This window comes from Physella acuta, unplaced genomic scaffold, assembly GCF_028476545.2.
Source record: "Physella acuta isolate Inbredline_101_S28 unplaced genomic scaffold, ASM2847654v3 ptg000519l, whole genome shotgun sequence".
Taxonomy (NCBI): domain Eukaryota; kingdom Metazoa; phylum Mollusca; class Gastropoda; family Physidae; genus Physella; species Physella acuta.
In genome coordinates, this window is record NW_026732038.1 from 735759 (window position 1) to 760956 (window position 25198).

The 25198-nt window shown below is 33.3% G+C and overlaps 3 protein-coding genes across 11 annotated transcripts in view; 1 reads left to right on the plus strand and 2 right to left on the minus strand.

The window, feature by feature from the left end:
- Nucleotides 1-13: 13 nt before the first annotated feature.
- Nucleotides 14-7877, minus strand: LOC131945010 (nucleobindin-2). 2 transcript variants are annotated; one of them, XM_059305946.1, is made up of 12 exons: nucleotides 7734-7877; nucleotides 6364-6483; nucleotides 6019-6129; nucleotides 5675-5834; nucleotides 4189-4286; nucleotides 3781-3966; nucleotides 3491-3581; nucleotides 3311-3369; nucleotides 2781-2981; nucleotides 2313-2396; nucleotides 1864-2193; nucleotides 14-1688 (listed from the first exon to the last, which is right to left on the minus strand). In XM_059305946.1, exons 2-12 carry the CDS (start codon nucleotides 6481-6483, stop codon nucleotides 1686-1688), a joined length of 1443 nt encoding a protein of 480 aa, XP_059161929.1. In that variant the 5' UTR covers nucleotides 7734-7877; the 3' UTR covers nucleotides 14-1685. The 2 variants fall into 2 exon arrangements, with proteins under 2 accessions (XP_059161929.1, XP_059161930.1); XM_059305947.1 differs by having other exon boundaries at nucleotides 5708-5834; nucleotides 7734-7876.
- Nucleotides 7668-10121, plus strand: LOC131945011 (UPF0739 protein C1orf74 homolog). Of its 5 annotated transcripts, none has more exons than XM_059305953.1 (2): nucleotides 7668-7717; nucleotides 9013-10121. In XM_059305953.1, the coding sequence occupies exon 2, from the start codon at nucleotides 9024-9026 to the stop codon at nucleotides 9813-9815; it is 792 nt and encodes a 263-aa protein (XP_059161936.1). In that variant the 5' UTR covers nucleotides 7668-7717; nucleotides 9013-9023; the 3' UTR covers nucleotides 9816-10121. The 5 variants fall into 5 exon arrangements, with proteins under 5 accessions (XP_059161936.1, XP_059161932.1, XP_059161933.1 ...); XM_059305949.1 differs by lacking the exon at nucleotides 7668-7717 and adding an exon at nucleotides 7972-8092; XM_059305950.1 differs by lacking the exon at nucleotides 7668-7717 and adding an exon at nucleotides 7982-8161.
- Nucleotides 10122-11403: 1282 nt separating this feature from the next.
- LOC131945012 (rho family-interacting cell polarization regulator 2) overlaps nucleotides 11404-25198 on the minus strand; it is a 65532-nt gene continuing 51737 nt past the window's right edge. For all 4 annotated transcript variants that reach the window (XM_059305957.1, XM_059305955.1, XM_059305954.1 and 1 more), the window contains 17 exons: nucleotides 24289-24391; nucleotides 23595-23692; nucleotides 23104-23167; nucleotides 22528-22697; nucleotides 21794-21969; nucleotides 21348-21447; nucleotides 20582-20932; nucleotides 19894-20175; nucleotides 19026-19180; nucleotides 18661-18877; nucleotides 17960-18089; nucleotides 17723-17881; nucleotides 17346-17492; nucleotides 16729-16925; nucleotides 15311-15394; nucleotides 15017-15110; nucleotides 11404-14725 (listed from right to left, as the gene is read on the minus strand). In XM_059305957.1, coding sequence (XP_059161940.1) covers nucleotides 14646-14725; nucleotides 15017-15110; nucleotides 15311-15394; nucleotides 16729-16925; nucleotides 17346-17492; nucleotides 17723-17881; nucleotides 17960-18089; nucleotides 18661-18877; nucleotides 19026-19180; nucleotides 19894-20175; nucleotides 20582-20932; nucleotides 21348-21447; nucleotides 21794-21969; nucleotides 22528-22697; nucleotides 23104-23167; nucleotides 23595-23692; nucleotides 24289-24391 — 2607 coding nt within the window. In that variant the 3' untranslated portion in view covers nucleotides 11404-14645. The remainder of the gene's footprint in view (nucleotides 14726-15016; nucleotides 15111-15310; nucleotides 15395-16728; nucleotides 16926-17345; nucleotides 17493-17722; nucleotides 17882-17959; nucleotides 18090-18660; nucleotides 18878-19025; nucleotides 19181-19893; nucleotides 20176-20581; nucleotides 20933-21347; nucleotides 21448-21793; nucleotides 21970-22527; nucleotides 22698-23103; nucleotides 23168-23594; nucleotides 23693-24288; nucleotides 24392-25198) is intronic.

Below are 25198 nucleotides of genomic sequence, written 5' to 3' on the forward strand. Positions count from 1 at the left end.
AAGTAGAGTTGAACAAATTTCAAAACAATTTTTATTGTCAATAATTCCACTTTACACAATAAATAACGCATGCAATGAAGTTGGAGGTTTTCAAACTAAAGGTAACATTTTTAAGAGTGCAAATACATTTTTAAAATAAGCAATTGCCTATAATTTCAGGGATCAAATTTTGAAAAGTAAAATAAAGGCCTAAAAAGTAAAAGTATTACAAGAATCTCATCAATAAGTACAGGACTAGACTTCTAAAACAAAGCTGGACAAACAAAATAGTTTACTAAAATCAAGGCAATTAGCTTTATATTGATTTCCTATTTAAAATTGTTTAGGAAACATGACATTTGCAGATCAAGTAATATAAAAATGCTAATTAAAGGAAAAATTTGAAACTGACCAGTCAAATTGACTCCCATGGAATGATTTAAGATTTCAAGACTAGCGACAAATTCTAGTTTAAATTACTAGTAACAAAAAGTTATTTTTATTTAGTATTCTGGGTGCTGTTTACAGTAATCTCAGTTTACTATGATAAAGGGTTTTAAAATAAGACTACAAAATCTCGATGACTTTCAGAATTACAGTCCATTAATACCAAAAGATTATTTTAGTCAAAACTAAAAATGTTAAACACAAAAGAAAAGCAACCAAAACTAGCCCCTACTGTTCTCCATTTTGGGGCAGTTCTTAGAGGTCAGTTTTACTCTATATTTAAACATTTATTCAGGCTGTAGCCTTTTTACTTATATATTAAATATCTTTGCCAATGAATTTTCAGTTTACATTCACCTTTTAGCAGAAAAAAAATACACTTGTACAAATAATTTGAGTTATCCATCACCACTGCCATAACAAAAATAAAAAAAAAAAATTTACAACTGGGCAGTATAGATTACTTTAAACAGTATTTCATTCACATAAAATTTTATCACGAGAAAGTAACAAAATGCATATTCACTACGTTATCCTATTTTTTAATGCACATAAAACTACTGCATAAAACATAAATACAGAATTTTTTCAATGACTAATTTTAAATACATTTTACTTTATACACAATGTTTTGATTGAATAAAGTTTAATGGTAGTTTAGTTTTGATATCAGCATATCAGTCAGTAATAAAAAATTAAAGCATCACCATAGTAATTTAAAAAAACAACTTATGAATACTATAAAGGCAGTTATATTCCTAAAACTACTGTATGTAAAACAAAATTTCTGAAAATACACTTTATAAAGATCTTTACACGCGATATAAAATTATTCTTTTTAACAGAAGAGTTTTCAGGATAAAAAAAAATCTACCGTGATCATAAAAAAATAATATTACATGTCATGGTAACTGTTGTTTTAGAAAGGAATATTTTCATCTATTTAGAAGGACTAGGGAGATCTGACACAAAAGTTCATAATGAATTAATAAATGCAGTCGGGGAAAAAAAACATTTAAAAAAAAAAACAGATTGTATCTAGGTTCAAAAGTTATATTTCAGCATTTTATAAAAAGAAATATAAAGTAGGAACTTCTAGCTATACTATTTCACAATGATTCAGACAGAAAAGAGAAAATACAATTTAAAAAAAAAACCAGAAACATCAAAGCTTTCAACATTCAATCTTTTGTTTTAGATGTGCTGATTCTGCAGAATATCCTCAGGTAGTCATCATCCAAATATTCCAACATCACTAATTACTGTAAAATTTGAAGGAAAAAAAATAACCCATCAATATCTAAAGCCCAATATCATTAATATGGCAAAATTTTAGAACAACTTTTAATTAATTCTCAATTCTAAATACAACATAATATTTTAAAATGGCTAATAACTAACAAACAACAACCATACAATGTAAAGAAAAAAACTTACAACTGGAGGATGTTTTTGTTGATTAAGTTGATTCTGGAGTTCTAAAATTTTTTGCTGGAGTTCCTGTTCACTTAACTTTTGATCAACTGGCTGCTGTTGTGATGGAGCTTGACCTGCAGGAGGCTGCCCTGGTTGCTGGTGATCTGAGGGTGGTTGCCCTGCTTGTTGGTGACTGGCTGGTGGTTGCCCTGGTTGGTGTTGGAACTGCTGCTGCTGTTGTTGAAACTGCTGCTGTTGCTGCTGAAACTGCTGTTGTTGAAACTGCTGCTGCTGAAATTGTTGGTTCTGTTCATGATGCTGTTCAGGCTGAAACTGTAAATCCTGAGGAGGCTGAAACAAAACAAGGGGGTACTGGTTAGCCATAATAGAGCACATACAAGACCATGATAGGAACAAGTAGCACATTTCCTACAGACTTCAAGTAGACATGAGGAAGAAATTGTATCAACCTGTATAACACCGGGCTGGGCATGATGCTCCCTTAAAAACCTCTGGTAATCTTCTTCAGAGAAAACTGGTTCTTCATCAACAGTCTAGTAAAAAATAAAATGTGTATTATTAATGTATTAATTAGTACTAATATTAGCTCTTGATTTTTACAAAATGAGAAATTTGTGGTGCTGTATGTGTAGACATACTAGAAAAATAGACATGATCCCACTATACACCATAGAATGCTTTCTACTTTTTTTTTTTTTTAAATTCTGAGTACTTTTCAGTTATTATCATCACTGCCCATCACCCCTGCTGGGGTAGGGTCCACCAACCAGTGTTCTCTGTCCTGTGCCATTTTCTCAACCTGACTCAAGTGTAGCACATCTTTGTTGTACTTTACAGAGTAGTCTAAATACAGGCAATTTTTTTCATCAGGAAAATGGTAAAATAAAAGTGTACATGTATTGCATTCAACCACTTACCTTCCACCCTTCATCTTCCTTAAACTTTTCATTCTCTCCTAGTGAACCTGTATAATCTATAAATTCCTGCAATGTGATTCTAAAGTTTTTGTCCTTATCAATCTCTTTAAAAACATGTTCTCTCATTCTGTTCATTTCTTCTTGTCTCTCTATGGGGTCATCCTCGTCTGGTGAGTTTTTAGAATCATACACTTTATCAAGCTGGGGAAAACAAAAACAATGCACTAAATGTAAATGAGAACTAAAATTTGTTGCCACATATGTCAAAACAAAATAGTATACAGGCAATATGTAAAACAAATTTTAAAACAAAATAGTGTACAGGCAATATGTAAAACAAATTTTGTTTGGGATTATTTCATTTTAGCTCTTTCTGTCCAGAAATTTTCAAGACTAATTAGAGGTGAACATTGGCAAGTAAAAAAACAACACAACCTTGCATAGCAGAAGCTCTTTACTTGAAACTTAGCGTATTATTAAAAAATAAATTTTAAAATTCACTAAATATTATAATTGTAAAAACATAATACCTCAAGCTGTAAAACTGCATCTACTTCATCAATACTCCATTCCATGTCACCATTGATATCTAGAAACAAAGTTAGAAAAGTTTAAAATTAACTTTATTTCAAAAACATTAGCGCCAATCTAAGTTATCTGAAAGTCTTGTCATTACCCTATACTAAGGTATTAAATATACAAATTGTTACCATGCTTGAAAAAAAATGTTCTAGGGTTAAAATCCTGATCTTCAAGATGATCAACTTTATCCCAAACTTCTTCAAATTGATCTTTGCTACCCTGAAGAAAATACAAAATCCATTAAATGAACACAAAATTGAATGCTAAATTTGTGTAAAGAATATGCACACCCTTTAATTTACTTATCTGTTCAACCCTCACATTAATCACACATAGATTTATTTTTGTCTTTTTGATTAAATAATATGTGTTTGTATATAGATTTTCTATATTTTTTTTGTAAAAACTCACAACTTACTGGGTGGTTTACTTTGGGATGTTCGGCATGTTTTTTCTTTAATTCCTCAAGTCGTTCTTCTTCTTTTTTTCTTGCTTGTTCATCTAATTCCTTCAGGTGTTCTTTTTTTTCAAATTCTTTTTCCATCTCATATTCTTTAAACTCCTCACGCCTCTTTTTGTCTAACTCTTCAAGATCTGTTGTAGTCTAGTAATTAAAAGCATATTGAATATTCTGATTATCTCTGCATGGGCTGGAACTCTGCATGCATTCATTTTTCTTTTACTGTTTGTATTAAAATTTATTTAAATGCATAACAGAAAAATGTTTCTGTGGTTTAAGAAAATAAAAAAACTATAACAATGTCACAATATTTATAACATGAATAAGTTTAGAATATCAGATGAAAATATATAAAAATCATTAAACCTTTTTAATGAGGTTCTCTAAATCTTTCATCTCAAAACTATGAGGATTCTTAATATCTAAATGGGTTGGAATTTCAAAGTTTCTAAGCCCTCTTGGATCTGAAATTTAATATAAAAGAATTTTTACTCTTTGTAAAACATTGACCACATCAATCTGATCAACTTAAATAACTTTAGTAATAAAAAAATTAACTTTGTTCTTAGAACTACACATGAATTGTTTATTGAAACCTTGGGCAACTACAAAAGAAAGTAGACCATAAAGTAAATGTTTTACTCTGCTTTTATGCCAGACTGACTTTTTATATAGTTTTTTTACTAAAATATCTATTTCTTGACTTTTCTAAAAGTTTGGTTTGTTTGAAATAAACATGAAACTTATATATATATATATATCTATATATATATATATATATATATATATATATATATCTATATATCTATATATATATATATATATATATATATATATATATATCTATATATATATATATATATATATATATATATATATATATATATATATATATATATATATATATATATATATATATATATATATATATATATATATATATATATATATATATATATATATTATAAGCAAAACACACAAAAGCTGTATAAGATGTTATTTACATTTTGTGTGAAACTGTGCTATTAACAACATAGAAGTTAGTTGTTTTTTAGTAAGACAAACAAAAAATTTGAAGTTAATTAAAAATTTGGCAACAATTGAATTTTTAAAAAAAAGTCAAATAATACCTCAACACAATCTCAAGTCTTGGTAAACTTAAAGGGTAGGCAGGAAAAATGATTAAGACTATTTGTCTAGATATTCATATATCACACAGGTGGAAAAAGATGAATATTGTAAAGAATTTATGATTTCTAGTTATAAGAAGTCATCTGATTGAAATAGCATTTTAAGCATTTTAAGGTTAAACAAAATAGCATACTCATTTTTAATAATTTTTTTAGAGAAAAATATGTATAAATAATTTGAAGTTACATTGATTCTGAATAAAATGGAAAGATTTCCCAGGCTTTAATGTAATTATATAAAAACATACAAAAATAAACCTGTGTTTTATCTTGTTAGCACAAAATTTAAAGCTATATATTCCAAAAAGTATTACTATATAATACTGTGCATTGAAAATAAGGGTTAGATTACAGAATACTGAATATGCTAGTATTCATCCTATTCTAGTAATGATTTCTTTTCAGTTAAATGTAGTAATAATTAATTCATTAACAAGCTCAATTAAATTAAATATTTTAATGTAAGCTTAACGAAAATAGATCTTTCAAAAGGAAAAATGTAGAGCTTGTTGTAGTTTATAAAATAACAACAAAAAGCTGGTGCAATCCAATGATGTAGTGATACTAGCAAGCCACTAAGATAACCTACTGAAAATATGGGGAAAAAAACAAGAAACACAATTGCAGGAAGCTTGTTCATGCCATAAGTTTAACGATGTTACCTCCATAAATTGCATTCATAATCACTTCCGTACCAGATATGCCCTGTAATTGCAGCCGTGCCAACTCCTGCAACCTGGTTATTTCACGTCGTTTGATCTCATCTAAGGTAGTGCGAATTGTGTGATTGACCATCTCTAAATACATTGCTATTTTGCCACTCTGATAAAAAATAGTAATGGAAAGAACTTGAAAAAAAGGTATTTAAACATAAATATAGAGTAGATGAGTAAATTCATTTTTGGTAGAAACAAGTTAAATTTAGTGCCATGTTTATAGAAAAAATTGCCATGCAATAGAAAAAATGTGAATATGGATTTACAAGAAAATAAAAAATGAAACAAACCTTAATATCTGAAACATTAGCAGTTTCAAGCTTTTTCCTAAAACCTGGATCACTTTCTAGAACTTCAACAACTTGCCTTAGGTAACTGTCATAGGCTAACCCTGTTGATTTCTGTTAAAAGCACACATTTATCTAATTAACATTTGTCTCTTTAACCCCTAGAATTGGTATTTCAACAAACTATGCTATAAAACTATTAAATATTCACTAGTCAAACTTTTTTTGACTTGGCCAGAAATTGCAAGTAATTTTTATTTATTTTGCTTAGTCCTATGTGCCATAGTTAAAGTTAAGATAAATAAATACTTTATTAGTTTCAACTTAATCTACTTAAATATTACGTACATCATCTGGTGAACCTTCTTCAACCGGCTGAGGTGGAGGTGGACCTCTCCTAACAGGTTTGGCTGAAGTTAATGCAACAGCTAAACACACAACAACTACCAGTAGAGACTGCATGGTCATCTGTAGATAATAGATATTGATGGAAAGTAAAAAAAAAAATAGACTAAGACTTTTTTGCTTAGGATAACAATAATATTTTCAAACTTTAAATACTTAAATAATAACTTAAGTATTTAAACTTGTTTAACTTAAAAGAGTAATAATACTGCAAAAGATCATCTAAAATATTTATTTAATCTCCCCTTCAGTTAGAGTTCATTCTAGAATCTAGGCCAACATTGTAGCCCAAATAATGAGTGCCAATTTAACCAATTAGTGATGTAGGCCTAACTAATATATAATATATTATATAGTAATAAGAATAGGCTAACTCATCTAGTTTTTTTTCTAGAGATTCAGGCTACTCCTTTGTAGTTTTTTATGTTCCGGAATCTTTACTAGAAGCGCTAGCTAGACCTAGATAGTAGTGATAACAGTGTCTACTTTAAACTTTTAGATGGAGACTACTACTTGGAGAATTGATCCTAGTCCTGGAATAGATTCCCAGATTTGAAATTGAAATAGTAAGAGTCTAGCAAGTGACTAGGCCTCACTGAAGATTAATGACTAATTTACTAGATCTACTACTGTTTACTATTGGTCCAGTCCAGTAGTAGACTGTAGATCTAATAATTTATAGGCCTAATAGACTAGTTATATATATATTATTATATATTATATAATTATGCCTAAGACTACTACTACTAGACAACTAGATCTAGTAATAGATCTACCTACACATCTTCAGATTTTTAAGCAATTGGCTTTCGATGTCCTAATTTTATTTTAATGAATAGGCTAGAAAAGATTAAATATAGATCTAGAGTAGATAAAGATAGCTGTTCCCTGCTTGCTGGCTAAAAGAAAATTGTTTTTGTTGTCATGATAACCTAACCTAACCAACCACTAAGATCTAGATTTCTAGATCAGATCTAACCAGTGAGTTGAGTGAGTGTAACTCTACAGCTACAGCCACACTCTACTCATGTTTACCTTTAACACCAAGTATAATACTAAGTAAGTAACTTAGATCTAGATCTGACCTAGACTCTAGATCTAATCTAGATTCTAGATCTACTACACTGACACTACCAGTTGAGACTGAGAGACTCAGTCTTCTTGTCTTAGAGTCTTAGACTTAGACTTTTAGACTCATAGACTGGGCCTGAGTAAGTGAGTAAGAGTAAGACCTTCCAGATCGAACGTCTATCTGTCGAAATGCACGCCTGGAACAATTAAAGAAGGTCATTAACAGGTATAGATCTACTTACGCTAATAAGTTCGAGATTTAGAACTAAACTAGATTCTACACTATGTAGAATCTAGATATAGAAATCTAGATCTAGCTTATAACTTATGTTGAGTTCGGTAGTTACACGTAAGCAAATGTCAGTTATTAAATACAAGGAAATTTCGACTATCACCCGGAAGTAGCACGCAGAATTTTCTTTTCGCACCAAATTACTTGAAATTAGATCTAGATCTCTAGATCTAGTAGATCTCATCTAGATCTAGATCTAGAAAAATCTAGTCTAGGACTAGAATCTCTAGATCTAGATCTATGTTTGTACTGGATCTCTAGGCTAAGGCCTGGTCTTAAGATTTAAATTTAGACAAGTATTAGAATCTAGTAGGTCAAACCGGTAATCTATCGTTTTAGGTACGTAAAATCGCCCGCGACTAGTAATGTGAAAAACAGGTGACTCCTTAAATTATAAATTTTAATAATTATTTCACATTTTGAGGAGGATTTTTGTTTTGAAAAAATACAAAAATGCTTCCTTGTTTCATTTATGAAAATTTATGTACCTGTTTTTAAACAATTGAATTAAAACTTCTCAGTAATAAATGAAGACTAGCAATGTTTCCAACAGATGCAACCACCCTCATTTGACATTTATAGTTAGCAGTCACTATAGCAGCCATGTATGATGTTGTTTATTTTATTATTGTAAACTTTTAGCACAAGACTCAGGGGAAGCCACTCTAACTTACAGATGGCAGCATTTTTATATAGCAAATCCTGCTCGCAAACACTGCTGTTTAAAGTTAATTTCTTGCCTATATTGATATATTTAATTATATTTAGCTATTGATTTAGGTTTATTATTCATTTATCTATAATATTTGACACAAATATATCACAATAATATACTTCTATTAAAGCCTTGACAATAAAAAAACTTTTTCGTACATTACTAGCCGCGGGCGATTTTACGTACCCAAAACGATAGATTACTGTAAAACCTTAGTTTTACTAAGGTTTTACCGTATTAGATCAAGTACTATAAGTAACTACTATTAGATCTAGATCTAGTAGATCTAGATTCCCGTCTAATTCTAGATCTAGAGTAAGACTGTCTGTACTCTGTAGCATAGCTACATTTACTGTAGGCTAGTACAGTACAGTTAACAGTAGTACACGCACTCGAGAGTTCTGTAATAATGCACGCTGTCATTACTATATTCTAGATCTACTACTCAATAACTATGATCTAGGCCTAGGGGCCTAACAGATCTAATTCTAATACATTTTCTTATCTCAAAAAGGTTTATCCCTGATGATGGACAAATGGAAGCAAATTATGTTACAAAAATTTGGGAAAAAAGCTAGCAAAAACTGGATAACAGCAGCCCTAGATATTCAAATGGTCAGCCTAGGTATAAAGCCATCATGCTTGTTTGACCAATGGCTTGTTTCAGGTGATGATATGAATGAGCTGATTACAGAACTGATGGCTGAAGACCTGATTTCTAGAAATATAGTTGTGGCAACAGTTGGTATGGATGTCATAGTTTATGGATGCTTCTGTGAGAAATTGTCAGAAAGTGACTTTCAAGTTTTATATATTGATGTATCTAGTGCATTAAAATATCCAATACTGGTTGGCGATGGTAAAGAAAATCAAACCACTAGAACGTTTGCCGCATTTCGCGATAGTATGTGTTTGACTAACTTGAGTGATACAGAAGCTTCTTATCGAAGTCCAGTTAACATAGAGATATGTAAAGAACTCAATGTACCATGTCTGTTTGGTCTAATGCTAAGCTATCCTTGTGTTTACTGGTACAATAATTCTGAGGGAGAAGAAAACTGTCTGTCAGGTCAGGCGCTTGTCCATTTTCAAGTAAAAGGTCACTTATTAAACTCTGAAAATTCAAGCCTTGTGAAAAAATCCAAATTTACGTGTGTAATTTATTCTTTTTCTGTGCCTGAAAATCTGGTTGATTTGTTAAGAAGCGATGTCAATCTCTGGTTTGTTAGATGGTCAGATGCTGGCAGTTGGAAGAAATTATTTTCACTAGTCTGGATTGATGAGGAGGTTTTGAACCCACAGGCTGTTTGCTTGTGAAGATTATAAAACTATTTACACATGCAATATTCACTACAGGGCTACGGCCAAATACTAAACTGAGATTCACATGTTTTTATGATACTTCTGTGTTTTTCATATTCTTTGATGCAGATGTTGATTGGTTGTGAGTGAGCTTCTGGCTTGACGGTATAAAATAAACTGCGACATTATATATTACAGAGTAACATTATATATTACAGGTGGAACCAATCTCTCATTTACTGCATTATTTTCCTGTAAAAATTGTAAATATTATAAGCTGTTTCTGTTTGTTTTAAAATAAAGCTACTATTGTTGACAGTTTGAATTCTTGTCCATGCTTGAATGTCATTTAAGTTACTTGTGAATTAATAACCATTTTCTAGTAGGGCTGCATTTAAAAGGCTGGCATACTGCATAAACCACGCGCATTTTTTATTTATCCCCCCACCCTAACAAAGAATCAGACCCATTAAAATGACATAATAATTGAGCCGACCATCCCATCCCTTGAAGTTAAAAATTCAAAAGGGGAAGAAACTAAGCAAGGATAATTTTGTCGAAAATATTAATGGAGTTTTTTCCCTTAGTATATACAAAAGTGATTTTTAAAAAACACTGTTAACATTCATTAATCCAAGTTGTTTTTAAAAAGTAAAACAACCTGTTAGCATATAATTTAAAAAAATATTTTTAAAAAAATGTACCAGTGTGATTTTGTTAAACCCCATTCTCCCTTGTATGAACATCATCAGAAAATCCCTTATCTCCTCAACTGAACTGTGACAATGTTAACAGATTACTACCATCTAAAATTTCAAATTTGTATTAGTAGCTTAACGCTAACTATGGATGGTAATTTGTAATTAAATATCCGTGATTCACAACTTTTATGTTTTCAACTAAAGCCTAATATATGAGGGATTTAAAATCATTTAAGTTATAGGGCCTATCTAAGATTTCTTTATGTGCACATTTTTATATTGGAAATTCCCTTTTAAAAATTTGACTTCAATTTGTTTGTCTTTTATAGGTAGCAAACTAATATGCATGGTATAAATAAGGTGACATTATCAAGATAAGATGACAGTAAATTTTAGCTTTCTCAGATCAACTTTTGGATAGAATTAACAGACCAACCATTATTAGTCAGGGACTATTGTCAGATTCACATTGTGTCACTGAAATAAGGATAAAAACCATTGCGCACCCAATGAACGTGATAATGCGTGTATGATAGTGTGGAATTGTTGGGTAAGACTGCCTGCTAATTTTGTCAATTTTAATTCATAAAAAATTAATTAGGCATCCAATTAAGTCAAATTTAATGTCAGATTGCATTGTTTTCATGTCTTGACCCACGAGCCAACTTTGAACCGGGGGTTTCGATCTAGACAAACTGACGACAGAGTAAGCAAGTTAAAAAAAAGCTTGTAAAAATTAGCTATGGCTTTAAAATTTTAAAACGACCAGACCAATCCACAGTTAAGAGTCCATATTAATAAATATAGAATGTATTCTTCATATTTAAGATGGAACATAAATTTAGTTTACATTTAACAGTTGTGCAGAGATCATATCATATATATGAAAAGAAAGTAACCAATTTAGTGTAAAATTATTTTATTGTAATAACCACATCGCATAACAGAAAGTGGTCTCCCCTTTAGGTTTGCATCCAAAGAGGAATCAAAATTCAGGTAAAAAAAAGGGAAAATATCATGCAAATCAAGTGTACACAACATTCATTTAAGCTTGTACCCCTCTATTTAAGGTTTGATTTTTTAAAAAAAAAGGAATATCTATTTCTAATAACATCATTTTCATTGTAATGGATAATTACAAATTGTAAATAAAATGTTCAAAATTTGGTATCTACCTAGATAAGTTACAATTCTCCAAAAGCTATGCAAACTATGCCTTTCAATGTGTAGTCTAAAAACTGTCCCTAGATATTAGCAAACCTCTAAAAGCTACAATACAAATACAATGAGCATTTAAACATCCTGGAAGCTCAGATTTTCTTTTTATGTCAAAAAAAAAAAGAAAATTTATTAAAAAAAAAACATGTATTTATATTTTAAATGTTTAGGAAAGGAGTCCGAATTCAATAGAGATGAATTATTGTTTACATAGAAATTTTTCAATTGATGGAATGCAGATGTATAAATGTTAAGATCAATATAGTAAATTCTTTTATGAAAAAAAACAAACAACTAATGGCTGTTAAATAAAAAAATGTTTGTCTAAATTATATGAAATAAAGCCTTTGCATAACTGAAACATTTTTGTTGCAAATATGATTATGTCTATTATTATCTAAATATTCTAATTATCCCTACAATGAAAAGTTATGGTGTAGGATTATATTTATAGGATGCATCACAGTTGAGAGCTCAAAACTCCACCTTTACATACATGACATTGTGCAGGATTTGGTTCTAGTATGGTATATAAATATCAAACAAAGTCAACAAAGAAATATATATATAGCATATTTATGTAGCAAGGAATCTGTACAAAAAATGTCTATTTCCATTATTTGATTTATATTTGGAAAAAACAAAAAGAATTTTTGCTATATGTTATAATTGTAAGTAGTACTGGTAGACTAGTGATTTGAGAACCAGAGGACAAAGTAAACTACAAAGTTCCTAACAACACAATGTACCAGCATACTTAGGATTTCCTCTAAACAATAAAAAAACAATTTACCTAACACTATTACAAAACTGAAGTTTGAAAACATCTTGTATGAAAATATGGCTACTAAAAACATGGAATAATCTACACACCAGTTTATTTCAAACATAACTTTTTGCAAATACAAATAACTCGAATAAAAATGCAAGGATAACAAAGTAATAAGATAAACATAGCTGCATATTTATTTGTACTAAAACCAGCTGAAATATTAAAAATTCAACTAATTTTGTAATGATAAAGCAAGTGATATTCACTATGTTTGAATGTTATTTTTACATATACGATTTACTTTATACAAAACTGAATTTACCCAATAATAATTATTGAGCATAACTTATCTTAAAAATGTTCATTAAAACTTCATCAAATGTTTCAGCATCATAACAAACACTAAAACCCACATTCAGCCTTTCAAACACACCAAAATTGTTTTAGCCATTGAAAAGTAAAGGTATATGTACAGGGCATTGTCTTCTATCATGCAAATGTATCAAATAATATCATAACCCAGATCACTTTAGGGTTCACACCTTGGTACTCACAGACTTCTAGAGGGACAGTTCAAGCAAAGAAACAATCATGAAAGAGCGCTGGATATGCCAATCACAAAAATAGACTTGTATCAATAAAAATCATAACATTCTAACATTGTTTAGAGTTATTGAAAAAGATATCCTTGACTGTTTTTGTACAAAACAATATTTAACTGAATTAAATAACTGAAAAATTGGGTTAAATGAGGTACAACTTTTAAAAAACGTATCAATGTCTATTATTTTCTGTTTTTGAGTATTTTGTTTCGAGAATTTAATATACACCAAAGGTAAATTGTGTTTATATATTTGTTCAATGGAACTTTGTCCACAAAACTGTACACATAATGCAGCATTTATTCTATAAATATGACAAATAAATATGACGTGGATTTCAAAACTATCAGACCCCATCTGTGAGGGAAACCTAACTGTATGACAGATTTATTTATATATATATATAGTATATTTATCTTTAGCTTATTTTTTATTTTTTAAACAAATCATTATAAATTAATCTCACATCTGAATGGAGGAAGTTTCCTAATAAAACAAGCTACAAACTGATTTTTGTACAGCATGGTTAAATCTTGTAAAAAATATTCTTGCGATAGCAGACAGCATATCAATAGTGACTGGATTAAAATAAATGCTATTGGATGGTAATGGACAAAGTATATATACAGCAAAATGTGCACATATATAAATGAATATTAATATAAATACTCCTACATGGATTTGCGACTTTGTAAAAAAAAATTATTTTAAAGACTACAATTGTACAAAAGTGTTTCTAATCATTGATATGATTGACTAGTCAACAAAATATATAAGGGATTTAATTCACAGTTCACTTTTCTAAAACTGTCAGGGACTAGTAGAAGTTAGAACAATGACTGTTCATTTAGGCTTTACTAGAATAAATATTTGACTAACTCTATTAACACAGATTACAGTGTGAAAACAAATAGAATATAGCAGAGGTTTTAATCTTACACATTTGTTTAGAACATGATAAATGCAGTTAACACAACTGTGAGGTATATTGGGTGAGTCAACACCTTCTAAAACAAAAAGTGTTGTCAAGAAATTGTGTTTCATAAAAAATCTTAAAATTAAAAATAGCTGACCTTGGACTTGCTCAGGGTACCTGTGAAATCGAAACTACTATTGGTGTAAAAATAATGTCTGACTAGAGTGGTATTGATCTTTAATTTAAAAAAAACCTGATTATCAAAAAAATCAATCCCTGTGTTCTATCAAACCATAGGTTTGTTCAGCAAATACAATGACAGTGATATGAGTACAGTTTCTTACATTCCTTCACAGCCAAACACAACCAAGTTTGTCCAGTCACAGCTTCATTCATTCATATTTTGCAAACTTAGAACAATCAGAAACTTGAGCTAATGGCCACAGTTGAACTAATTTACAGAAAGCAACAATGTACATGAAAAAGATCAACTGGAAATGTACATGAATTAAAAAAAAAATTGTTAAAAACCTTTACAATTGAGAGAGAATAGAAACTATGAATATTTAATTACTAATTGCGGATAGGCAAGTTTAAACAAATTTACATAAAGCAGCTAATCCTTGTGTTTCCTGGCTAAAGTTTTCTCATCTGTAGACCCTGGAATCCTTGCGAGCCCAGCTGAGCTTCTTCTACAGCCTTCCTACCTGCGTCACCTGCATACACAAGCCATAAGGTCAAGGACAAAAAAAGGTAAATAATGACTACAGGTATGAATTCTACACGAACCAGAGTTTTTATACTGCTGCGCCTGTTTGTGCCCTAGAGTTGATCTGTTTATGTAGTCATGTCATACGAGGGAAAATGTAATCAGCATTATGCAGCTCTCCCCCCCCTGACTTTGGTAGACACTAAACCCATATCATTAACTCTCCCATAACTCTCCTATCACCTACTTCCTATCTTTGTTTTAAGTTGAGAATTTTAACACTGCTGCACAAACTCACCTAATGAATACAAAGCTTCTTTAGCTTTTCTTCTGACTGTTGACAATGAATCTGATTGGCTGACATGTACCAGCTGGTCTATACTCTCCTCAGCCTGCGAATAAAAAACATGAGCTTTACTTTAGCATGTAATAAGTCCACCATTACAGCTAGCACCTTTTTATTTTCTTACATCATCACTCCACTAAACTGATCAAAGAAGATTTTTTTTTATATCCTAAACATAATTCCTAACATTTGATTCATATATGTAGCTAGTTGTGAAGTATAGTATGAAGTGTCAGCTAGATTTACCTCAAGGATTGATAAAGCAGCACAGCATCCAGCTCTGACTTCTGCTATGTGATCCTCCAATCCTTCAACTAAGATAACCATAGCCTGAAAGTTGATTGTGGGAAAACATCAGATATTTGAAGTACCCAATATTTGAAGTTCATTGTGGGAAAACATCAGATATTTGAAGTACTCAATATTTGAAAGTTGATTGTTGTAAAACAGATATGTGAGGTACCCAATATTTGAAGTTCATTGTGGGAAAACATCAGATATTTGAAGTACCCAATATTTGAAATTTGATTGTGGTAAAGTGTCAGATATTTGAGGCACCCAAAATTGTGAGGTGATTGCGGTAAAACATCAGATATGTGAGGTACCCATTATTGATGATTATTTGAAGGTGATTGTGGGAAAACATCAGATATATGAGGTTAACTACTATTAACCAGGTATTCATAAAACAAAAATAAGATATTTGTTAACAAATGTTTGCTCACAGGAGAATGAATGAAGAAAAAAAATTATGAAGATAACAGCTGATTCATTGATGAAGATACAATAACAGAGAACAAAAGTTGTGTACCAAGACAATAACACAGAGGTGCAAATCGAGAAAGGTCAATGTTTGCAGCTAGAGGATGCTGGGAATGGGACCACAGAACTCAAACACCTGATGGAAGGAGGGGAAATATTTCAGTGTTACATAACATTCCTTTGTGTTTGTTAGGGCACTTCCACACACACATTTTACAAGGAAAATATTTCATACAATTCAGTCCCCTATTTGTACTGATCTCTGCTACATGTCAACACAATGCAATCATTTGAGTTTGAACTTTAACCCTTAAGAAAAGAAACACTCTTAGGACATGTACATTTTGAGAAGATTCTGATTGGGTCTTTATTACTGTTAAGTGCCTTGTATTATCTTCATACAGAATTCTATTAGATTTATGGAGTTTGTTGATGACTAAATTAAACAATATAGGGCAATGTAGAAGACAGATTAGTTTAAGTAGGAAGCCATTGGTCAGTAAGCAGCAACCAATGAAATAGCTTGACCAATGAGAAGAGAGATGACCAGTTGAGCAGCAATAGCATCAGAAATCAGTTGAACAGGAGATTGTCTTGTAGGAGGTTATAGTCAAGTAGTTAGATAGAAGTTAAATATAGGGCTAAATTTGAATTCATTTTAGAAATAGATGTTTATTGTATTTTGTAAATAAACTATTGATATTATTTAATTTTAGCAGTGATGTTACATTTTTACAAGGGAGAAAGTATTTGGCTCATAAGTGAAAGAAAAACCATCCCTGTATAAACTATATATACCTAAGCTTTCACACAAAAGAGCTTCTATATATGGATTGTTTGAATGGCATTTCCATTTAATAACAATACAAATAGAGCTCCATCTATGAAGTAAAGCAATGTACCTTGTCTCGTTTTGATTTCTCTCTGTTTATGATGCGTAGATATGAAGCTGCAGATTGCTGGGTCTCCTTGCTGCCGCTGGCCAGAAGTTTGCTGAGCATCTTCAGACATGTGGGGGGTGGCAGCTCCTCTCTTAGTGTCAGTATTGCTTTGATGACAGTGTCAGCAGTTCCAGAGTTCAGGCGATCCATCAGCCTCACTGGAAATACAAAATATTTTTTTTAATGACACCCTCCATTTGATTAGGCACCATAGGGTTTTCTTCATTGAGGATGGCTTGGCTGTGTGGTAGGGCTATCACCAGCTAAAAGTTCGTATCCAGGCCTTAAGCAAATAGGACATCCTTAAGTAAACCCAACTTTTGCCTTAAGCAAATAGGACATCCTTAAGTCAAACTAACTATAGGACATCCTTTAGTAAACCCAACTATTATGTGCAAATGACTCATGCTAGGGAAAGTAAAGGCAGCTAGGAATAGTGTATATTTGTTAATATGCTGAGGTCACAGCAACAAGTACTTCATTTGCCCCATGGGTAACTTTTTAAAGGTTTTTTATTTACACCAACCACTTTACAAGTAAAATCAGAATCAAGAGACAGAGATAAAAAGTGAACTCACATTCTTCTGCAATGCCTTCCATTTTGTTTAAACCTTCCCCGTCCTTGAAGTACAACATGAACTGGTGTAAAGTGATGATTGATGTCCTGCCAATCTCAGGCAGGTAGGCGGGGACATCCAGGAGGCGGGCCATCAGCTGGTGAAACACTGGAACCAAGGAATCAGGTCAAACAAATGCCAGGGTCAAGAGGTCAATTGTACTTCTTGTACAGAACTGTCAGTTATATACAAATGTTGGCAACAAAAGTTCCAACAACTAAGGTAACTAGTTGAAGAGGAATGAACTTTAATGTTCTACAACAACTACAGGGCTGACAACTGCTTACAAATCTAGGCAACAAATGTTCTAGTAAAGATAAAGTTTAAGCTGGACTGACCTCTGGTTGGTTTGATGTCGTAGTGCTCGGCTATCTTAGGGCCGTACTTGCTCTCCAGCACTGAGACAATCTTCTCTGGGTGGACATAGAGTGGTGTCTGGTCCACACACAGGACCCACAACTCTCTCACCAGCTTGTCCACACTCTCCTCCATTAGCACTGAACAAGGGAGATTATTAGTCAGGGGAGATCATCAGACATCACATAAATAAATCAACAGTTGAAGGAAAAACTTACCAGCGTGTAAATCTATTTCTGGACCAGCTTTAGCAAGGGTGACTAAAATCTCTAAGATAATGGCCTGCTTTTGTAGACGATCCAATGCATAAAACTCTCGGCACTTCAATGGCCCATAGTTGCCTAGGTTCTTTAGAGGAAACAATTATTATACATTAATCAAACAGACAAATAACACCACATAACAAATAACTATTTCTTGAGTTGACTGCATGTTCTTAGTTTTATAAAATTTAAAAATTCTTTAAAATAAAAGCCACAATATCTAATTTACATGTAAGTACCAGCTTAACACAGTATGTAAGGTGAAAGACAAACTACAGGTAACTACAGGTAAGATCAATTACCTCTAACAGCTTATCACAGTATGTAAGGTGAAAGACAAACTACAGGTAAGATCAATTACCTCTAATAGCTTATCACAGTATGTAAGGTGAAAGACAAACTACAGGTAAGATCAATTACCTCTAACAACTTATCACAGTATGTAAGGTGAAAGACAAACTACAGGTAAGATCAATTACCTCTAACAGCTTATCACAGTATGTAAGGTGAAAGACAAACTACAGGTAAGATCAATTACCTCTAACAGCTTATCACAGTATGTAAGGTGAAAGACAAACTACAGGTAAGATCAATTACCTCTAACAGCTTATCACAGTATGTAAGGTGAAAGACAAACTACAGGTAAGATCAATTACCTCTAACAGCTTATCACAGTATGTAAGGTGAAAGACGAGAGCCTGGTCCACTTGCTCGTTGCCACTTGACGGCGGCACCGGGCTGGATCCCATGCTGGAGCCCAGCTGTGTGTCTTCCTGCAGGCGCTTGGCCAGAGACTCAATCCCAGAGTCAGCAGTTTTGGCCGTGGACTCAGGACTCATCATGATCTCCTCAATGGTGGACAGGGACTTGTCTCTGGTATACAAACATCAGCACTGTTAGGTGCACATTGAACTTTATTCAACTTAAAATATAAGCAAGGCTCAAACTCGCTCCTTCTAAAACATACGCTCACATAAACCAACAAACTGTGACCATGTCACAAACATTTCACTTGACCTACTTTCTATCTGGTTCCTTCTCTTTCTTCTCTTCCTCATCTTCCTCCTCGAGGTCCTCAAGTGCTTCCTCTGTGTTGAGGAACTCAAACGCCTCCTCTATGGCGCAGTCTATTGACACACTCATGCTAGAGGACCTGGAGCTGGTTGCTGATGGCTTCTATATAAATATAAGGAAGGATTGCAGTTGTAGTGTAATAACATACAAAATTAGGTAACTTATACTATGTGAATATTCGTTATGGTAAAATCCCCCACCCTGCTTTTTTTTCACTATTAAACAAAGGCTAAGAGAAAGAGACTTTGGACATAACCCACTTTTACGTGCACATACCCATATCAATGCCTCTATAACTACCACTATTATGTGCACATACCAGTATCAACACCTCAATAGCCCACTACCACACTCACTTACCCGTATCAACGCCTCTATAACTGCCACTATTATATGTACCCATATCAACACCTCAATAGCCTACTACCACATGCACTTACCCGTATCAACACCTCAATAGCCTACTACCACATGCACTTACCCGTATCAACACCTCAATAGCCTACTACCACATGCACTTACCCGTATCAACACCTCAATAGCCTACTACCACATGCACTTACCCGTATCAACACCTCAATAGCCTACTACCACATGCACTTACCCGTATCAACACCTCAATAGCCTACTACCACATGCACTTACCCGTATCAACACCTCAATAGCCTACTACCACATGCACTTACCCATATCAAGGCCTCTATAACTGCCACTATTACATAAACTTACCCGTATCAATGACTCTATAACTGACACTACCACATGCGCTTACCCGCATTAATGCCTCTATAAATGCCACTATTACATAAACTTACCCTTATCAACGCCTCTATAACTGGCACCACCTCCTCCAGTTTCTGCAGCTCAGTATAATGTCCAAGAAAATCTTCCAGTGTGGTCATCAGGCTGCCCAAGGCCTCCTCCACTGTCAGGCTCCCGTCATAAGGTACCATCTCCCCGTGGATCATGACCCCGGGCACCATCGCCTGGGTCACCTCTGGGATGTGGGGGACACTGGATGTGGACAGAGCTGTCTGGGACAGGTAGATGGACGAGGACGAGGATGAAGAAGTGCTTGCTGCACCTCCATCTGGTTGCTGGATTTTAAAAAATGTAATTATGGTGAACAAAACAATAGAAATAATAGTTGAAGAAATTATTCGTTTTGCATTTAAGTATTTTAGGGCAAAAAGTTGTTTTTAAATATGGTTATGTAGCAATAAAAAAAACCTAACAATTAAAAATTGATTAAAAAATAAACAAAAATTTAAAAAATTCTGTTTTTCTGTATTTGAAGTAATTTGTGTGTAGCAGCAATTTATCATGCTTTTAATAGTTTTGTAGAAAAATGTAATTGATATAATTCTTGAACAAGTTTAAATTAAATAAATTCAAAATATCAACCAATATCTACTTGACAGAGAGATGTACACCAGTATAATAATGCCATTACAGGACAGACCAGAGAGGGTTAATATAGCATCAAACTCTAAAGCCACGTACCTGTGTAGACTGGGATGATATGTAAGTGCTGTGGGGCCTGGAGCTGTTAAAATCTCTCGCTGATGATGTGGGGTGTGAGGGCTGGGACCTCACGCTCCTCACATCTGATGCTATAACACTGTGGGGACGCAGGCGACCCGTGTGGAGGTCAGGGGTCAGGGAGGGGTCCCTGCCATGCATGATGGGGGAGCCAGACAAACTGTGGGCGTGCCTCAGAGAGTCGGGGGTCATGTGACTGGGCAAGGAGGTGGCGGAACCATAGATGCCACTGTCATCCCGCTGCTTTAGACTTTGCATAGGACTGGTAAATCTTTTGTCTGACACAGACATCAGGTCGGAGTTGCTTCCAAACTGGAACACAGAGTAAACAAAAAAAATCAGCATAATCTAGTAATTAAATGATAATTTAAACTAATAAGCAATTATGCCTGGCAACACTATCCCTTCATAATCTGAGGTCTCTGAAACAGATGAACTCTACTTCATAAGCCCCATGTGTCTTGGGCACGATGGGAAAAAAAATAATGATGCCTGGCAACATTTACTGCACCTGATAGACTTATAAATTCTAGCGGAATCAGTTGCATGAACAGATGAATTCAATAATTCACACTTTTTGTACACTTCACTCAAAGCATACAAATAATTTAAAAACAAAAATGCTTAAAGGTAAAAATACTAAGTCAATGAATTAGTATTGATCCCAAAGAGAGAAAAGTTTATTTAACAAGTCCAGCCCAACTCAGCAATGTGTGCAAGTACTCACCGGACTGCTGTTGGTTCCTATATAGGACATGGGCCTTCTGCCCTGGGCTCTTGATGGTGGCTCAAAAAATGTCACAGATTCATCCATGCCATCCAGAGGACTGGAAAAAATTAATTTTAAAAATATATAGAAAATACATTAGCATTAATTTATTTTCTATGTTTTGTATTTTCATGTCAAGCTGAGATACTAGAAACGTTTGTTTTTTCTATTATGGTCTGGTAGATTTTCTTCTGCATCCATAGTTTTGATTATCAAGCATTTTGATATCTTCAACCAGCAATAATTATAATAATAACCACAACCTAATACAACCTAACCTTGATCTTAACATAAACTTCACTCTTTGACTTAATATCCAAGCCTTAATCATAATGTAAACAATACCACTATTTGTTTTATCAGCTGTAGCAGAACCACACCAAGATAAAACCATCGAGACTTACTTCCATGTGATGATAAAGCTGAGCTTCAGAGAGCCGTGGACGTTGACACTGACTGTCATTAGCTGGGGGTTGGCGGAGAAAAGACCTTGGCTGGTGGAGTCGTGGGTGGAGGGGTGGCAGATCTCACAGTTCTTCTGTCCCAGCAAAACACTTTTGAAAGCTCTCACTTCTGACGCCTGCAACACACACATAAACACAATCACTTATTTACCTATTTTAACAGATACAGACTGCTTCAATTCAGACTTTGTATAAAACTACTTCTTGAATCTTAAAAAAACTTTTACAAACATTAATGCATAGTAACTATTTAAAAAAAAATAATCTTTCAAGCAGCAATTAAACTTTGTACATATTTGAGTACAAGAAAGACTTTTCAAAATTGGACATAATTATCTTGTAAAGTTTTATAACGTTGGTTAAGTAATATCATTTAATAGAGAGGAAAAACATTACTCATCATTTTTAAAAAGTGCCCATACCTTAATGCTGAGATAACAGTGCCCATACCTTAATGCTGAGATAACAGTGCCCATACCTTAATGCTGAGATAACAGTGCCCATACCTTAATGCTGAGATAACAGTGCCCATACCTTAGTGCTGAGATAACAGTGCCCATACCTTAATGCTGAGATAACAGTGCCCATACCTTAATGCTGAGATAACAGTGCCCATACCTTAATGCTGAGATAACAGTGCCCATACCTTAATGCTGAGATAACAGTGCCCATACCTTAATGCTGAGAGTCTCCCCAACCAAAGACTTGAAGGTGAAGTCAGGTGTGTCCCACCTCTGTGTGTTGTTCTTCTCTATCCGCCCCTTCGTCTTCCACTTCTGTGCTCCGTGTTTGATCACCACTTCAAACACATCTCCAGGGACCAGCCGGGCAAATCCTGCAATTCCTGCCAACACACATATACATACAACATTAACATCCACGGTACATGATTCCTGAAACACACATATACATACAACATTAAAATCCAGGTTAAAGGATTCTAGCAAAACACACATACAACATTAACATCTAAGTAAAGAATTCCTACAACACAAATATACACATTTAACATTATAACATATATATAACAGGATTCCTGATTAATACATAGACATACAAAATTAACAACTTTGTAACAGGAGTTCTGCAAGAAACATACACTACTAACGTGACAGAATTCTTGCAACACAAATACACACATACTACTGAACTATCACAATAAACATTTACTACTTCTGCCACATAAACATAATACCGTTTAGTATAGGACAAAAACATTGACTTTAAGTGTGCCAAAAATTTATTTTTACCTTTTAATCTACAGCTGAATGTGCCTAGCATATTTTCCAGCTGAGCTTCAATAGCACACATGGTCTGTAAGTTGTGAGAGTGAAACATGAGCATTAGGGGAAGATAACTGTTGGGTTCAGGGGAAGGGGGGACAACTCTTCTGACCCGTGTTAATTTATGGTCAACTAAATAAGATAAAACATTTGGTTATGAGTAGGGAGACAACTCTTCTAACCTGTGGTAATTTAAGGTCAACTAACTAAGATAAAACACTTGGTTATGAGCAGGGAGACAACTCTTCTAACCTGTGGTAATTTAAGGTCAACTAACTAAGATAAAACACTTGGTTATGAGCAGGGAGACAACTCTTCTAACCTGTGGTAATTTAAGGTCAACTAACTAAGATAAAACACTTGGTTATGAGCAGGGAGACAACTCTTCTAACCTGTGGTAATTTAAGGTCAACTAAGATAAAACACTTGGTTATGAGCAGGGAGACAACTCTTCTAACCTGTGAGCATTCCTTGTAACCATATTTGACATTAGCCAGAGAATCTTTCCGGCTCTGTGAGGTTGTAGCGCTGTAAGCCCGTGCCATGTTCTTGGCACCTGGTCATTACAAGATGTAAATCATGTAAATGAATGCTACATTTGTAACGGATGGTACGGCAAGTTTATCATGGAAACAAATGCTACAGTGGTAAATGGAATGGTACAGTAAGTTTAACAGCTTTAACTGAGATAGTACTGAACATTTTAAGGTTCATAGTTACTTTTATTAATCAGGTGGTTCTTAACCTTAATGCAACTTCACGCAAACTCACTTTCACACAACTTCACACTAACTCACCTTCATGCTAACTCACTTTCACACAACTTCACACAAGTCACCTTCACACAAACTCACTTTCACACAACTTCACACTAACTCACCTTCATGCTAACTCACTTTCACACAACTTCAAACAAGTCACCTTCACACAAACTCACTTTCACACAACTTCACACAAGTCACCTTCACACAAACTCACTTTCACACAACTTCAAACAAGTCACCTTCACACAACTTCACACAAGTCACCTTCACACAAACTCACTTTCACACAACTTCACACAAGTCACCTTCACACAAACTCACTTTCACACAACTTCACACAACTCACCTTCACACAAACTCACTTTCACACAACTTCACACTAACTCACCTTCTCTCAGCTGCTGGTTCAAGACATAGCAGTCATGGAGCTCATCAATTTTAGCCAAATGAAATTCTAACCTCTTCAAATAACGCTCAGCTGCTTTGATTTGCTGTAGACAAAAAAGTTGGTCCATCAAGTGAACAGTGAGACAAATTTATGTCCATTTATTAAAAGATAGGACAGTTTGATACAAGAAGAAACACAAAAATACAAGTACATATAAGCTTTAACATTTAGATACAAATTTTATTTTTATTTCTAAAGAGTTTGGGGTGAGTATTAACAACTTTAGTATTCCACGTATAAATTTAGTTTGGCCTGGAGTGGGAGGGGGTGTGGACCTACTGAACAGATTAATCATAATGTTTATGCAATAAAATACTTGCCTACAGACAATGCTGGATTAACAGTTTAAAAAGTATTAAATTTTATCTTCATTAAAATGGTTTGAATATTGATAAAATAATTATATGAATGTGTGTGTGGAAAATACAAAACTGCATGCGATATGTGGGATAAATACTGTGTTACAGTTAGTACAGGGTGCAAACTCACATGGTTAAAATATAAACACTGATATAACCAGGAAGGCAAAATCAACCTTTTCCTTATATTACAAAGACACTTTTCATATATGATATAAGCCTACAACAGCAAATACTTTTTTTTAAAAAGCTGATCTAAAAAAATATTTAAAAACCAATATTTCTGTTTGACTGAAGTAACATGCAACAAATTTGTTTACAATTTATTAATTTATAGCTATAAAACCAATGACCAAAAAGCAGTTTTTAAAAAAAGGAGTAAAATATTTATGTGATTAAATGATGATTTAAAAAAAAAATGGATAGCTGGTAAATCAATAGAAAGCCACTGGTTCAACTAAAAATGTTACAAAAATACACCTCACTACAGC

Coding starts and splice junctions, on each gene's coding strand:
- LOC131945010 (XM_059305946.1), bottom strand. CDS start 6,483: ATGACCATGCAGTCTCTACTGGTAGTTGTTGTGTGTTTAGCTGTTGCA. Junction 6,130..6,363: donor AAGAAGGTTCACCAGATGAT/GTACGTAATATT, acceptor TGCTTTTAACAG/AAATCAACAGGGTTAGCCTA. Junction 3,582..3,780: donor ATCCCAAAGTAAACCACCCA/GTAAGTTGTGAG, acceptor TATTTTCTTCAG/GGTAGCAAAGATCAATTTGA.
- LOC131945011 (XM_059305953.1), top strand. CDS start 9,024: ATGATGGACAAATGGAAGCAAATTATGTTACAAAAATTTGGGAAAAAA.